This window comes from Berghia stephanieae, chromosome 5 (genome assembly GCF_034508935.2).
Source record: "Berghia stephanieae isolate SIO BIC M18660-M18661 chromosome 5, UCSD_Bste_1.3, whole genome shotgun sequence".
Lineage (NCBI taxonomy): Eukaryota > Metazoa > Mollusca > Gastropoda > Nudibranchia > Aeolidiidae > Berghia > Berghia stephanieae.
This window is the reverse complement of record NC_088364.1, coordinates 73,155,111-73,172,610: the sequence shown is the minus strand read 5'-3', so window position 1 is coordinate 73,172,610 and position 17,500 is coordinate 73,155,111. Positions and strand designations below refer to the sequence as shown.

At 35.8% G+C, this 17,500-nt stretch overlaps 1 protein-coding gene across 3 annotated transcripts in view; it reads left to right on the top strand.

The window, feature by feature from the left end:
* LOC144973575 (protocadherin Fat 4-like) overlaps positions 1-17,500 on the top strand; it is a 109,342-nt gene that overhangs the window by 59,149 nt on the left and 32,693 nt on the right. For all 3 annotated transcript variants that reach the window (XM_078916200.1, XM_078916197.1, XM_078916199.1), the window contains 11 exons: positions 37-135; positions 1,420-1,539; positions 2,247-2,429; positions 5,695-5,944; positions 6,471-6,734; positions 8,004-8,221; positions 8,980-9,168; positions 11,602-11,788; positions 12,648-12,748; positions 14,010-14,117; positions 15,361-15,529. In XM_078916200.1, the coding sequence (XP_078772326.1) occupies positions 37-135; positions 1,420-1,539; positions 2,247-2,429; positions 5,695-5,944; positions 6,471-6,734; positions 8,004-8,221; positions 8,980-9,168; positions 11,602-11,788; positions 12,648-12,748; positions 14,010-14,117; positions 15,361-15,529 (1,888 nt within the window). The remainder of the gene's footprint in view (positions 1-36; positions 136-1,419; positions 1,540-2,246; positions 2,430-5,694; positions 5,945-6,470; positions 6,735-8,003; positions 8,222-8,979; positions 9,169-11,601; positions 11,789-12,647; positions 12,749-14,009; positions 14,118-15,360; positions 15,530-17,500) is intronic.

The window sequence follows — 17,500 nt, the reverse complement described above, 5'->3', positions numbered from 1 at the left end:
TATTATTATTATTATTATTATTATTATTATTATCAGGTTATACTGAAAACAGTCAAGGAGATACCCTGGACCCCGTCCAATGCCGTCATCAATCTAGTCATCACTGCCACAGATTCTGGTCCCTCGCCCAAATCAGTGAGTGTTATTTTTTGTTTCTCTTTTTTTCGTTAATAGGGGAATTTTTCTTTGCGTGATAAGAGGGAAAGTTTATCGAATTGAAAAAGAGTGCTCTCAGATTCAAGATTCAAAGTTTAATTTTAGGCACTTTTCCAGCACAAAACAGAATCAAAATGTAGTCTTCAGTAATAGGGACACGGTGTGAACCTTAGATATTTTTTCTCTTAAGTTAAATGCGCATTACAAGATGACGAACTTTTCATCTGCATTCAGAATCAGCAGAGTCAAATGTTTGATAATTAGACCTGTAGATGAAGAGGTGTCTCTCAAAACTAAAACCTGCTAAGTCTCTTTTTCACCATACAAAGAAAATTCCTTTTTTTTTTTTTGGTTTCCAGACCCTCTCTCCCCTTGTGACCAACAGAGACTAACCACTAACCACAATCCCGTTATCCAGCGGGAATAGTCACGTTATCTAAACACACACGTTAAGTCCTATTGCGGAATCCACACTGTTTTGTTTGTTCTTCTCAAAATTACCCCTCTTGCATCTGCGAGGTAAGAGCAGGAGCGTGGCTATATTGGTTGACTTGGTACCTGGCACCGCATCCATCTTTTAAATATGGATTACACCGTTTTAAAAATAATACTGAGAAATGGTTTATTATACCGTCGCTTACTTATTTGAGTAAGTCTTTTCTTTAATTTTTTTCTCTTTTTTTGTATTTACAAATATAACATGTTCTAAGTCACTTTCTTCTGATTCTGGCACCACCTTACACTGTAAGCATGCCACGCCACTGGGTAAGAGTTAGGCGCTTTCGTTGTCCTCCTTGCCTTATGGAACAATACACCAAGCTCATGTTTTCACTTGCGATTCCAAAGTGATTGGAAGGGAGTATTAAAGAAAAAACTTATGTTTTTGGCTTCACTTAGTAGATTTTATAAATAATAATATGAAATTGATTGTAAGCTTCAATTTAATTACAAAAACAGATCAAATAAATGTTTCGGGTTTCCCCTTTATCAACAAAACAGAACAAATGAAACACCACAGATGAATGCAATAATCTTAACTACGCCACTACCACATTATTTCATTCATCTGTGGTGTTTCATTCATTCTGTTTTGTTGATAAAGGGGAAATCCGAAACGTTCATTTGATCTGGGGTTTTTTGTAATTAAATTGAAGCTTACAATCAATTTCACATTATTATTTATTTCTTCGAGATTCGAGCAGCAACATTGACATTACTTAGTAGATTTTGAAAATCAGCCTCTACGTATATTTTCCTCTCCAGGGGACATGTCACGTGACTGTTTTTGTTCATGATACAAATGACCATCATCCTGTGTTTTCATCGGAACACTACAAGGCAAATGTGTTGGAAAACGTTGCCAATAACACACCTGTCATTACGGTGAGTATACTTGTCTTATTAAACAACAAATAATTTCCGCTTTAGCAAATAAACAAAGTAACAGATAAGAAATGTTTGGGGTATAAAATCCTTCCTTCTGCTAATAACAAAAAATGATAGAAGCAAAACGATATGTGAAATTCTGAAAAATTGGAGTTATGTTCTGGTTGCCTCTAATTTGAATTAAATAATCAGAACTTTATTACGTCTGACATCATTTCACTAATCATTCTCAAAATACTCATATATTTAACAGTACTCTTTCTTTTTATTCTTTGATTTTCTATCATTTTCAGCCATATAGGAAGACAAACCATACATATGTCTTTGCGATGCAAATATTAAAGCTAAGTTCATATCTCCCACCATGATTTCATGATTTATATAACATTTCTTCATTTCCTTGCCAGAGCAATTATCCTTATTTGTGACCCTTCGCCTCAAATCGGTATTAAGTCGGGATGGTTCATATGTTGAAAATTGAATTTATAGCCAGAAATATCAGACTTGTGTTGAGTTTGTATGTTTTATTGCTGAGAATGGATACCATATTTTAGGGTGCTAATGCCAACAGTTTATATTTTTGACCAGTTTAACATTTAATTCGACTTTTAAGCATATGGTTCGTTACGATATAATATCGTTTTGAGAAGATGGGTTACATTTTCATTTTGATTATCTCGATTTTGAATTTCTTCCATCGACAGGATCCTAAGTTGAAAGTGTCTGACGATGACGATGGGTCTTTTGGAGTGGCCGGACTAGTGTTCAGCCTCGTTGAAAATGACTTACCCTTTGGTATAGACCCAGCAAAAGGTTCCATCTTTGTAAAGTATTCTACACCAGGAATTCTTATTGACAGAGAAAAACTCCCTGGCTACAACATTACCGTAAGTGTGTAATGTGTTAAGCAAAAACTAGGAAGAAGGCACTTATGTAAGATATATATGTGATGGATATTATGTCATACATTGCCTCAAAACGGTATAAATTGGGTGTGGATCAGATGATAAAATTTGAATCCACAGAAAGAAATGAAAGTTGGAAAAATGTATAGTAAGTATTGAGGAAAAATGCATAAAAGTCAAAACATGATCATATTTATTATGTTTTTCTCCTCTGGATACACTTTTATGCTCGTCGGAGAAATATCTCATAAGGGCGTCCGCCATTGCTTCGATAGTTTAGAGCGAGTTACTAAGTTACCATGCGTCATTACGAGGGAAGTATCGTCATGACTGTTCAAGCGTATTCCGATCCTAATTTTAACTTTAAATCTACTTTCTGCTATCCAAAGATTTGAAAAAGTGTGTATCTTACACAGGTGTCAGCTTCCTAATTTATCACTAACGATAATGTCTGCTATCTGCTTCACCTTGACATCATACCAGATGGAGAAGATGGGTCACATATATCTGTAGAGGTCTATAGGCTACAGTGTCAGACAAAGCGTAATGAGCATTAGATACAAGATAATAAAAACCATCCCAAAAAGTAGACATTTAGATTACACCTCAAGGTAATGATTTTTTCAAGCACAGTTTAGTGGAAAATTATTGACCTACTTTACATCAATTCTGAAGAATTTTAAGGCTATGATTCGTATGAATGACGTTAAAAATCATGCATTTTGGATTGGTTTTTTTTCTCTCTCAATTCTGAATTTGATTTCTAAAAGAAGGCTGGTCTTGTATTTGTCTAAAACTTCATGACGTTACAGTATTAGATGACGGCAGTTGAACTCACTCTACTGTTGGTCTCGATTTTCATTATTGACAACCAGAGAGAATACTTACTTATCTTATCTTATCTTACTAAAGGCTTAATAGGAATTATCCTTTAAATGCCTTATACAATAGTTTATAATTACAGAATCTCATATAGCTTGTATTTTATATATCATTCACAGACTGTTTTACACAACTTTGAATGTCAGGAAAAATATATCAATACGGCAATGTAAAATCGAAATATACTATCATAGAATAAACTGGTAACTGAAAATTGGTCATGATCGAATGAATCATAAATGTACAACGTTCATAGTACAATGAAATATTCATGACAAAAATAATCATGAAAGCTACAACGATAATAATCATACATAAGTCTCTGATAAATTATGATTTTACATTGTTTCAGATGTCATGCATACTTATCCTCTTGATTCCTTGGTGGTACATAAGGCGCCATACCATAGAGTTAAATTGTTCTAAATTTTCTATTTCTAAGATAATAGGTGGTTGACGTTAAACGATAATGTGTAGATAGTTACGTTTTGTTGACGAAAAGAAAATAAAAGAAAATAATACAGCTAAAAATAGACAAAGAAAGGAATGACACACACCTGGAACACAACAAGCAGGATCCAATCCATGCCATTCAGCGAAGTAGCCAAGTCACCCTATTCCGCCTCCGAACAGGACACAATAGACTAAGAGGACATATGTTTACAAAGCTAGGTATTGGAACAACCCCTTATTGCCCATGTGGAACCGACCATGAAACCACTTTACATGTGCTTATGGATTGCCCATTATACAACGTGCAACGTTCAAACCACTGGGTCATCCCTACAACAATCAACACAAAGCTCTATGGTGAGGCTGAGGACCTAAAGCGGACCACAGACTTCATAGCAGATATCGGACTGCAGCCATAGATGTCCATCAGAGGAACGAAGAAGAAGAAGAAGAAGTTTACGAAATACAAATTTATTTGAAATTATTTAAAGTCCGCTTTAGCCCTAGTGTCTTGAAAAATATCGCTAAATTCTCCCAAATACCTCATTTGCCTTAACAATGCTTGCTTGCCTCTCAGCTCTCATTCGTCTTTAGTGTCTCATGCATCATGTTTGTTGACAACGTTTTTATTTCGTTTTATTATTGTTATTTTTCCATCAATACCTTGACAAAATAGATGTTGTTTTCATTGAGGTGTTGTAGAATCAATTCGGTACAAAGATACATACAGGACATCCTATTTTATAGATATATTATGGTGTCTCATAAAAAAAATTCCCTTTATTCATCCCCATGGGGAACTTTGTCTTTTGGGTCTATTCCAAGGGATAATAATAATAATAGATCTTTATTGTCCATAAATATGGCAATTTGTCATTTAGTTACACTTGTTATAACGTTAAACGATAACTGTAACATTGAACAGATATTTCACTCCTACTTATTTTCTCTCTCTCTCTCTCTCTCTCTCTCTCTCTCTCTCTCTCTCTCTCTCTCTCTCTCTCTTTCTTTCTTTCACACGTGCGATATAAACAACATAAACATATTCATTTCGTTTTCAATTTGTTACGATTGTGGCAATTCGACACCAAAAATTATCATCATTATCAATTGGTCAGTTAATCTTACATGAAATAAATTAATCAGTTAATCAGTCAACGAATCAATCCTTGGTTTTTCTGTACCATATGAAATATTCAAAAGTTTTATTGCTGATGGAACGAACGTTGATTTATACTTGTTAGTTCTACATTTAATCTGACAAAACCTTCTCCCAGATGGTAAAAGACTAAATTCGTGGTATAAAATATGTTTTTTTTATTGTTGGTAATTGAGAATGCTTTCCTTTCTATTGCTTTTCCATGAATTCTTTCTACTCCATCAAGAGGGTGGTTTATTATTTTTGATGCCTCTTTGATAGATTTTGAAATTTTTGATTTATCTTTAAGTCGGCATCCTCCAAACCATATGGTGCAGCCAAACGCAATTACACTTTTAATCAATTAGTCATAAACTCTTAACATAGTTTTCTTCCTTACTTGAAATGTTCTCAATTTCCTTAGGATGTATAATCTGGAATAACTCAGGCGTCATCCGCAGAGCAGCGCCTCAAAGTGAGCTAGGGCGAGGTGAATTGCTCAAGGCCACACAACGCAGCGACGGGTGATTGAACTCGGTACCTTTTGGGTAGGAAGCAAAGACCCTACCACTGAGCCACGCTGCCATATTTTTCAACAAGACACTAGGAATTAAGCAGACTTTAAATAATTTCAAATAAATTTGTATTTCGTAAACAAAAGCCTGCTCTTATTTCTTTTTCCTTATCTTACACACACACACACACACACACACACACAAATCCCAAATAACATCACATCATTTGAATGCATTTTTCCTTAATTTATTTCCGCAGATCGTTGCAAGAGACGATGATGGATCGGGCCTCATGTCAAATACAACATTGGAGATACAAGTCACAGACGTGGATGACTCATATCCTTATTTCCTAAACGTCAGCTACGAGTTTTCTGTTGAAGAGAATGTCAAGTTTGGCACAGGTGTCGCCAGCGTGTCTGCCAGAGATAACGACACATTAAGCCACGTTATATTTTACACCATCGAAAACAAAGAGGCGGTCCCATTTGTACTCAATTTCAAAACTGGTAAATGCATGAATACATAAATTATAAGCATGGGCTACTAATTTACATAGCACTTTTCTATGGTTTTATTGTGTTCAGCGAGTGCTTAATAATACTTCATTTATTCCCCAAGCAGCAGGACACACAGAAACCAAAGTTCCATTTCATACAGTGGTATGTGCCTGTTTTGTGCTTTTTTACTACTGCTCTGAGAGTTATGATCATTGTGAAGTTTAGTGTTGCCAAATCACGGAGCGTCACAACTTTAATATGTTTTATTCAGTTTATAAATGTATCACCAAAAGTATCATCTTCATCATCATCATCATCATCATCATCATCATCATTATCATCATCATCATCATCATCATCATCATCATCATTATCATCATCATTATTGTTTGTTTCATCATCAAAGCCATTGTCATAGTATAGGTTATGATTTAGAATATATATAAGTCTATTTTTCATTTGATTAATCTAGAAGTTTAAAAAAGTGAATGCATTTTCTGTGCTGAATTGTTTTAATTTCATCTTGTCTTTTCAGGAGAGCTATCAGTTGTCGCCAAACTAGATGCATCAAAGAACAGTTACTATTCCTTAAACATCTCAGCAAGTGACGGTATACACAAGACGTTTGTCCGGGTTGGCATCAATGTTACTAAGGTGAAGGATAGCTTCCGGTGTCCTTTCAAAAGTTCTGGTCCCATTCCATTCAACCTGTCAGAGCATCAAGCTGTTAATGAAGTGTTTGGAACGATAGACACCTTGTACGACATGGAGGACATGTTGTACGTCATCGATGATCCAGGTGTGTTGTTAGTTTTAGTCTCTATTGCCACTTTCAAAGACAACCAACAACAAAAAAGATAATTATGCCCTTTACGCCACGACATCATAAGATATCGTCGCCTTGTCATTTTACCTTTACCGATGTTCCATGTCGGACACGACGTTGGAGATCATGGTTCGCCAGTTCTCTCTCTCTCTCTCTCATCTGCGAGTTTCGCACATTGATTTATGGGGCTTCCTACGTACGCTGCGACATTTCCAAGCCAGCTTGTCCTTCTTCGTCCTCGACCACGCTTGCCTTATATCTTTCCCTCTGCTATGGTCTTCTGTAGTGTCGTGCCTTCTGATGTGGCCGAAATATCGGGTTATGCTCTTTCTAATAATTGAAATGATCGTTGTTGATGTCATTCCTTAAGTTTGGAGTAGTTGATGATTTGTTTTCTTTTGCTTCCAGGATACCCTTGCAATTCTTCTATAGGTCCACATCTCAAATGCTCTGAGTTTCTTTTCTAGTGTCTTTGTCAGAGACCATGTTTCTCATTACGCCGTGTCATTACAGGAAGGAATATAGATTATTCATCAAACATTATGTCTGATGTCAACAGGAATCACCCATGTTGTCCAAGTGAGCAAATTGGGGGTTAATAATCTTGCTCAAGGAAATAAAATGAAGCAATTTCAATTACTTACACACATGAAAGGAAAAACTTCATGTACAAAATATAAACCTTGAGTAAAATAGGTGAGGTGCTGATGATGAGTCAATACTTGTAATATTCTGGGGGAGAGCGTTCCAAAAATGAGGTGCCAAAGATTAAGACCATTAGTGCTTAGGACATCCATCCATGTGGGAAGTGACAATCAGAAAGGACACATCATGTCATGATATGGGCGGGCAGTTTGTATTTGTGATAGTATTGCAGTATTATAGTATTACTCTGCTTCTAACTGGTAGATTCATGGTTTAAGTCCCGCTGTATTGTAGGCGATGCGATGTTGAGTCTTTAGAAAAGGCCCCTTACTCACATTCTCTCACCACCTTGTGTTGCCAGTCGACAGACGCAACTGGCAATCGACACTGTATGAATAGATTATGAGAGTGAAAAATGAATCTATAAATGTAACAATAGCAAATGTTAATTTATTTTATTACAAACACCAATGTCCCACTGGTAAACCTTTGATCTAGTGTTTATGTTTAAAAAATATAAAGAAGAATTGATTTAACTCTATTTTTGGGGGGTGGGGGGGTGCAGCACATTTATTATCTCATATAATCTTTTCTCAGTTTGGAAGACCATATTCAGTGTAAATTCATCAGGAGGAATTTCTCTGCTTCAACCTTTGACCCCATCAGTGTCCAACATAGAGTTTGACGTGCACGTCAAACATAAAAACAAACACGTCATCCAATGTGTAACCTACATCAACATGGTCATCTTGAGGAAAAATGACTTTGCTCCAGAATTCTGTTCATGGAATATGTGTGGTGTACAAGATTATGAGGTAACGGAACGTACTGGAATTAATGTTTTTTTTTAAAATAAAAATTAAGTCTTCCTACATAGCATACTTATGAGACGCTAAACAAACAAATTATGATATGAGTAAAAAAACTATGTTTTTATATGAGTAAATGAGTTTACAATTAAAAATGTCCAAGAAAAATGAAATAAAACTGCTTGATATATGACTCAAGCACCAGGTTACAATGTGATGCCTTATTTACTCGGAGTTAAGTGGGTAATTGATCTATTTTGACTGATTTATCAAGGGTAGAATAGCTTGATAGAACCATCTCTTGTTTCTTTGTCAATTGTTTTTTCATGCGCTTGAAAAGAAACCAGAAATTTTCTTTGTTCTTTCTTTTCTTGACTATTTCTACCATCAGGAAATCCCATAACTCGGCCTGGGTTAAATTGACCTTTTTTAGCTTTTATATAGCGCAATATCCACTAACCGTTCTCAGAGCGCTTTACAAGGGGTCCCTGTCCAACAGCAACATTTAACATTTAGGAAAAGACATGACGCCTATAAGGCGATATTATACTTTTTTTCCGACATCGACAACGCTCTTAACGGCCAGGTACTCATTTTACACCTGAGTGCGATGAGAGAATGCGAGTAAAGAGCCTTTTCCATGGACTCAACTATAAACCGAGCGAGGCTCAAACCCAGGACTTTCCGATCCGAAAGCGAGTGTCGTATCTCAAGACTACATAGCCGTACATTGATTGTAAATGATTGTAATCTTTCTCTAACAGTATTCCATAGCAGAAGATGCCAGTGTCCATACCATCATCGGCCAAGTTTCCACACGTGACAACGACACAGGGATAGATGGGAAGGTTTATTACAACATTGATGCGAAACCAACGATCACCAAACTTATTTCTATTGATCGAAATGGGGTGTTGAGATTGGAACATGGCATAGAAATCTCACAACTTAAGGTATGCTTTTATTATCCCTCACCCTCTCTCTCTCTCTCTCTCTCTCTCTCTCTCTCTCTCTCTCTTTCTCTCTCTGTCTTTCTCTCTCTGTCTTTCTCTCTCTGTATCTCTCTCTCTCTCTCTCTCTCTCTCTCTCTCTCTGAGGCAATTCTCTCTGGTTATGTCCATTCCATCTTTCGATTTCTTCCAAAATTGAAATTTCCTGGTTGTTTCTTGACTTTAGAAAGACATAAAATGTCTCTTTCTACTGAAGATTTAAATGGATATAAAAGAGCCATTCTTCTTTATGCCAATGTGTGAACCACCGTACCATACAGGAATTGACTTACTTGACTTAAGGCCTTTCGTTTCCTATCATCCGATCGGGACGCCTCGGCTGCCTCTCTAATCGTCCGTGTCATTTCCTTCCACAGTTCACGGTCTTACAGGAATTATTTTGAGTTAACCTTGTGATACTGAAAATTGAAAACTTGGATTACTCCTGTATAATTTATTGAAAACAATGTGTAGATTCCTAAAAGCTTTGAGGTTTCGACGAAAGGCGCTATATAAATATTCTTCTTCTTCTTCTTCTTCTTATTATTATTATTATTATTATTATTATTATTATTATTATTATTATTATTATTATTATTATTATTATTATTATTATTATTATTATTATTATTATTAAAACACTAATACAGAAACAAACTACTCCCCCCCCCCCCCATACACACACACAAAAAATGAAACAACTAAGGTTTTGTATTTCTGATCATTCACGCTTTAAATGTGATTTTCCAGTATCACATTCATACAACATATTCCAGCATCGAGGTGATGGATCACACCAAGTGGCGTGGCATGCTTACAGTATAAGGTGGTGCCAGACACAGATGAAAATGACTAAAAACATGCTATATTTGTAAATACAAAAGAAATAAAAACATATACAGAAAAGACTTACTCAAATAAGTAAAAGGCGGTTTATACCATTTCTTAGTTTTATTATTTTTCAAATGCTGTAATCCATTTTTTAAAGATGGATTGGTGCTAGGACCAACTCAACCAATATAGCCACGCCCCAGGCACCAAATCAACCAATATAGCCACGCCCCAGGCACCAAATCAACCAATATAGCCACGCCCCAGGCACCAAATCAACCAATATAGCCACGCCCCAGGCACCAAATCAACCAATATAGCCACGCCCCAGGCACCAAATCAACCAATATAGCCACGCCCCAGGCACCAAATCAACCAATATAGCCACGCCCCAGGCACCAAATCAACCAATATAGCCACGCCCCAGGCACCAAATCAACCAATATAGCCACGCCCCAGGCACCAAATCAACCAATATAGCCACGCCCCAGGCACCAAATCAACCAATATAGCCACGCCCCAGGCACCAAATCAACCAATATAGCCACGCCCCTGATCACACCTCATTTTGGAAACCAGATAACAGGATTTGGATATTAATTGGACTTTGTTTTCATCCTCTATTGCTTAATTTTTACACAATGCCAATGACAATATACTTCATACTATTTTTGACCTACTTGTCAATAGGATTCAACAGTCGTGACGTCACTTCCTTCATAATGACTCATAGTAACTTAGTAACTGGTTCTAAACTATCGGAACAATGGCGGACGCCCTTATGAAATACTTCTCCGACGAGTATAAAAGTGTATCCAGAGGAGAAAAACATTATAAATCTGATCATTTTTTAAATTTTATACACTCTGATCACATGACATGTGAAAAAGTTCTAGCCAGCATGAAGAATAAACTATCGGTACAATGGCGGACGCCCTTATGAAATACTTCTTCGACGAGTATAAAAGTGTATCCAGAGGAGAAAAACATTATAAATCTGATCATTTTTTGAATTTTATACACTCTGATCACATGACATGTGAAAAAGTTCTAGCCAGCATGAAGAATAAAAAGTACCGATTTTCTTTGTTTAGAACCAAGCTGCTCGTTGCTAGTCGGACGTGACATCAGACTATTAAATCCTATTCATTCATTCTAGTCAGCTGATCCTGCGTAGGACGTTGCTTCCCGAACTTTCTTGCGAAACAGATTACGGTTTTCCGCCAGCCTACTTGCTTGAGTTGTTGTCATTCCTAGCCATTCACATATATCTTGTTCCCAGCTACTTGTTGGTCTACCTCTTCCTCTCTTGCCGTCTACCCTTGTCTGCAGAATGTGCTTTTCTAATGATTCGTGGCGAGTCGTATGGCCAAAATAGTTCAGTTTCAATTTCCCTACAGTTTGAAGAAGAATTGGTGATTTTACTCCGATCCTTCTCAGGACTTCTTTGTTTGTTTGTTTTTCAGTCCATGATATTCTGAGTATTTTTTTGTAGCATGCCATTTCAAAAGCTGTGATCTTTTAATCCTATTACTTTTCAATAAAATCACGATTTATTTGTAACAGAAAGACGGTGTTCTTACTGGAGACCAAAGCACAGTGTCCTTTAAGCTGGTTGCCTCTGATGGAGGAACGCCTTCACAATCTGCAACAGCAACTATCCATATCAAGATTCTTGCAAGTTCTTCTGATGTGCCAGTGTTTTCCAACAACACGTACTTTATGGAGGTCGAGGAGGGGCTTAAGCCAGGAGGTGAGTCATTTGTGACTAATCGTCCCAAACGGTATTATGTCCAACGAACCATATGCTTAAAAGCCAAATTAAATGTTAAACTGGTCAAAAATATAAATTGTTGGCATTAGCAACCTAAAATATGGCATCCATTCTCTTCAATAAAACATACAAACTCAACACAAGTCTGATATTTCTGGCTGTAAATTAGAATTTCAACATCTTAACCAACTGGACTTAATACCGTTTTGAGGCGAAGGGTCACATTTAAAAACTCAGTGGTTTTCAGAACCCTTATATGATTTCCTTGGTCAGTGGCCTGTTTTTCGACCGTGTATTTCAACAATGGGTATGGTATGTCCACTAAGTTCTATTGACAGTAGTCATTCTTATTGTCAGAGACATGTTTTTCAAGTGCTTTATTGTGCGGCCATGTGGTTTAGTGGTACGACACTCAGCTTTCGAACTCAAAGTCCCGGTTAAAGTCCTGTTGTGAGCAGCGTAAAGTTGAGTCCTTGGAAAAGGTTGTTTACTCACATCTTCTCAATTTCGACAGGTGAAAAATGAGCGCTTTGCTGGTAACAGAAAAAAAAAAATTGATAACGCTTTACAAACGTCATATCTGGTCTGCTGAGTAGGCACTCTTTGGAAATTTCCACATTTAGTGAGTATAGGGTTTTAATAACAGCTCACGTTTTTGTTTATCCCAACTAGTTGGATCCTTGAAATATAAAGTTTAACTCAATTTTACTTTCTTTTTTGTTTGTTTTTGTTTTGTTTTTTTCGTTTTTTTTTTGTTTTTTTTTGTTTTTCATGGTTTTTTTGGTGGTTATAATTGTTTTATTCTTTTATAATATTTTCCAATCATCCATTCCACCAGCTTTTATCGGAAACGTCTCAGTCACATCACAATATCCCGTCTCATACTCGATGTCACCAGGCCTTTACGAATCTGTGCCATTTCAAGTTGACCACGACACGGTAATCAATTAGGCCATTATTTAAAATAATAATAATAATAATAATAATAATAATAATAATAACAATAATAATAATAATGATAATAATAATAATAATAATAATAATAATAATAATAATAATAATAATAATAATAATAATAATAATAATAATAAGAATAAGAAGAAGAAGAAGAAGAAGAAGAAGAAGAAGAAGAAGAAGAAGAAGAAGAAGAAGAAGAAGAAGAAGAAGAAGAAGAAGAAGAAGAAGAAGAAGAAGAAGAAGAAGAAGAAGAAAAATTATTATTATTATTATTATTATTATTATTATTATTATTATTATTATTATTATTATTATTATCATTATTATTATTATTATTATTATTATTATTATTATTATTATCATTATCATTATCATTATCATTATTATTATTATTATTATTATTATTATTATTATTATTATTATTATTATTATTATTATAGATCTTTATTGTCCATAAATATGGCGATTTGTCATTCGGTTACACTTGTTATAACGTTATATGATAATTATAACATTGAACAGATAAGACGATAAAATTACTATCTAGTTCAACCATCAGAATTTAAAAGTTTCTTAAGATTAACCACAATTTAAGCAGTGAAAATTGTTAATTTCAGGATCAAACCAGTTAAATCCACGTGACATAGTAAAATTGCATACAAACATACGCCATTCGAATTCATACGATTTGATAACATTTAACACATTATGCATAAATTAAGATATTGAATTTTTAAGAAGATGTTTGATAGAATAAAGTTTTATTTTAAATCGACCGAGATTCAATGGAAGACATTTTGGTTAAATAATATTTGGTTAAACCACACAGACATGTTCATCAGTTACTGTAGTCATAATAGGTAATTATAGGTAAAGGCCTCTTCTTAAGGTTAATGCAATTTAGAATTTACAAAATCCAACTAGGTGTTATTTCCCCTTCTATAAATAGCATGGAAAAGCAGTTCTCCGTAATGATGACTGACTCCATGGGTTAATAAATACGTTATTTTGTTGATAGACAAAAAATAGTAAAAAGATAATAAAATGATATTTTGTCACCGTGTGATCTAGGAAAAAATGATTTTTAAAAGATTTTCTTGAAATTTTGATAATAATAATAATACATGGCATTTATAACGCGCGTTTCCATCATTGGGTGATGCTCAATGCGCGAAATAATGATCAGGAGATGTCCAATGAGTTGTTCAAACACAATTTAATTTTACAATCATATTCTTCCAAGGGTGAAATTGTAACCACGGCCAAATTGGACAGAGAAGAGCATCCCGTGTTCCAATTTGTTATCATTGCCAAGGAAAATGTCCGGAACCGGTTTTCAGCAGCGTCATTGGTAAGTAACTTTATCAATCCCTCCTCCACCCTTTGAACATCGAATTCAAAGTCATTTGAGTTAATTATGTGACCCAACGGTATTATGTCCTAACGAACCATATGCTCAAAAACCGAATTAAATGTTAAACTGGTCAAAAATATAAATTGTTGCCATTAGCACCCTAAAATATGATATCCATTCTCCTCAATAAAACATAAAAAACTAAACACAAGTCTGATATTTCTGGCTACAAATTCAATTTTCAACATCTTAACTATCCCGACTTAATACCGTTTTGAGGCGAAGGGTCACATATGTAACCCACATTCAAAGTTCAAATCACAGATGATGCTCTATGTTATTAATCCCCCCCCCCCCCCACTCCGCCATCTCTTTTATTTTTGCGAAATTGATAGTAAAAGTCATTTTCTGATGACTATCAGTTGATATGAAGACAAAGAAAAAGGTCTGATAGGTGAAAATGGTGAGTGTTTAAAGGTATATCACCAATTCGCACTGTGACTAGTTTGCACTGGTATGCAGATATAAAAAAACTTGGTTTGTGTCTTTGTTTTGGAAGGGAAAACCAAATTACAAAGACGATTACATCATTAATTTGTCATTGTTAAAATTAAACTAAGCCTGAATTTCAGCTTTATTATAAGAATTTACTTTGCTGTTTGTTTTCTGTTTTGGTCTTGTTGATTCTAAAATAATATTTCAACTCCTTCAAGAAGCAAGATTTACATTTTACTCTAGTAATAACTTAACGACTCTTTTGGCTTGCTATTTTCATCATCATCCATCGTGGCTTGTACTCTTGAGTACGTTGCTGGTCAGCTGTCTCCACGAATCACGATCCTCTGCGGTGCGCATGAAATCTGTGTTGCTTTTTAAATAACATTTGGCCATTCTTAGGTTATATAAATAAGTCATTCTTTATCTTCCTCTAGCTCTCTTTCCTTCGATCATCCCAGATGTCACCAACTTTTCCGTCTCTTCTCCACACATGTCCCAGAAACCGTAACTGCCTTTTTCTGATGTTATCGATCAACATTCTTCCCTTTCTCACCTTCTCCAACACTTCCTCGTTCGAATACCTGTCTGTATCCACATCTCAAATGCCTCTAACCTCCTCGTACATTCTTTGTCAAGATTCCACGTTTCACAACCGTATAAAAGGGTACTTATAACCTATGTTTCCACTACATTTATTCTTGTTTTTACATAGCTCTTAACATTATTTCTATTTTAACACCAGGTAAAAGTGTCTGTGACTGACATGAATGATAACCCACCCGAGTTCACGAAACCCGGCGCGACTGTCACTGTCATGGAGAATGAAAAGAAAGAGAATATTATCACAATGAATGCCCAGGATCCCGACGAAGGACCGAATGCTAAAGTGTCGTACAAATTCACCAAAAATTGTAAGTTCTATTTTAACAGTAAAATCTGACCTACCACCTCAAACTGGCATCGTGTTGACGTAATTTCGACGTAAATAATTGAGTTTATAGAAGGAACGAAGTTGACGTCACTCAGCTCTTGTTTTTTATTATTAAACAGCCTGTTAGTGATACGTCTCAGAAAATTATATCAATCAGACTATCAAAGTCAATGGTTATACATAGATTTTGTATGTGTTGGTATGTAAAATTAGGCTGGCGAATCTTGTGAGTATTTTTACATTAACGCGTACCATCAATAACACATTGTAGGAGTGTTGGGTTAAGTTTTCCTACTTTATTTAGGAGGACGAATCTAAATGGTTTATAGTGACTAAAACTAAAAATTCACATTTCTGGTCAGTTTCCAACCTTCAAATCTCATTTTAGCATCAGTATCACATCAACGTAACACCGTTTTGGGGAGATGGGTCACACATTTTTAGGAAGCAGGCACCAGTGCATGATAAAATTACAATAAACAAAACTTAATATATAACTGCTCCAAAAAAAAGAACAAATTATCAAACACGGAACGTTTCGGGCCCGAAACCCTTCTTCAGCCAACAACAAAAAAACAAAAAAAAAACAATAAAAACATAAAACATTAGGGGGCAGCGTGGCTCAGTGGTACGGTCTTTGCTTCCTACCCGAAAGGTACCGAGTTCAATCACCCGCCGTTGCGTAGTGTGGCCTTGAGCAAGTCACCTCGCACTAGCTCACTTTGCGGCGCTGCTCTGCGGCTGACGCCTGGGTTATGTCAGTCTTCCCTTGGAATAGACCCTAAAGACAAATTTCCCCTTGGGGATGAATAAAGGGAATTTTAATATATCAGATCAACGACTAAATACTTCGTACGCCCTCTCTGGTGTTTTGTTTACTTTCCAAGAATTTTCTTCAACAGAGAGGACATACGAAATAGTTAGTCGTTGATCTCGTTTTTAGTAATATATTTATGTTCGTTTGTTTTTTGTTAGTTTTTTTTATTGTTTTTTTTTTTGGCTGGAGAAAGGTTTTGAGCACAATACGTTCCATATTTGTGACCCTTGGCCTCAAATCGGTATTAAGTCGGGATGGTTCAGATGTTGAAAATCGAATTTATAGCCAGAACAATCAGACTTGTGTTGAGTTTGTATGTTTTATTGAGGAGAATGGATACCATATTTTAGGGTGCTAATTCCAACAATTTATATTTTTGACCAGTTTAACATTTAATTCGGCTTTTAAGCATCTGGTTCGTTCCGACATAATACAGTTTTGAGACGATGTGTCACATTTGGTATTGGCTGCCTCTATTCTCACCCCCCCCCCCCCCCCGGCCGATTGGATTACCGAAAAAAACGTCGCCGGCTTTTTGCGATTTGGATTTGATTGATTTTTTTTTAATTGTGCAACTTGTGACAAGAAACTTAACAAATTACTGCATTACAACCTTTGGATTAAACATACAACAATTGTGGACTACTTTTTATACTATTATGAAGACTAGCATCCGGGGGTGAGAATAGTCACTTCGTTTGGTATTTTATTCTTTTTTAAGCCGTTATGTTCATTTTTGTTTATTGCCTTTTACAGGCCACAGCTTCTAGCAGAAGAATATCACTTTGACTTGTGACAAAATTACAAAACATTTTATATTAGATAATGCCAATGTAGAATACATAGAAAAATAAGAGTAGCGTCCCTTGATTGGACGTCACCCATAGTCTGTGACGTCACCGGCGGAAAAGCTATTAGAGAGAGAACGTCATGTTGGTTGTGCGCATGCGTCTCTCGTCCTCGCGAGGTGATTAGGGTGGACATAAATTCACTTGTGTAGAGAGGACTTCAGCTACTCTCTTCGCAAGTCATTAGTCAGAGGTTATCAGCTAATCCTTGGGTTCTTAGTCAAACGCTTCATCAAACCCATTATTGAGTAGCATGTTGATGCCAGTTGAAGCCATCTCGACGTCA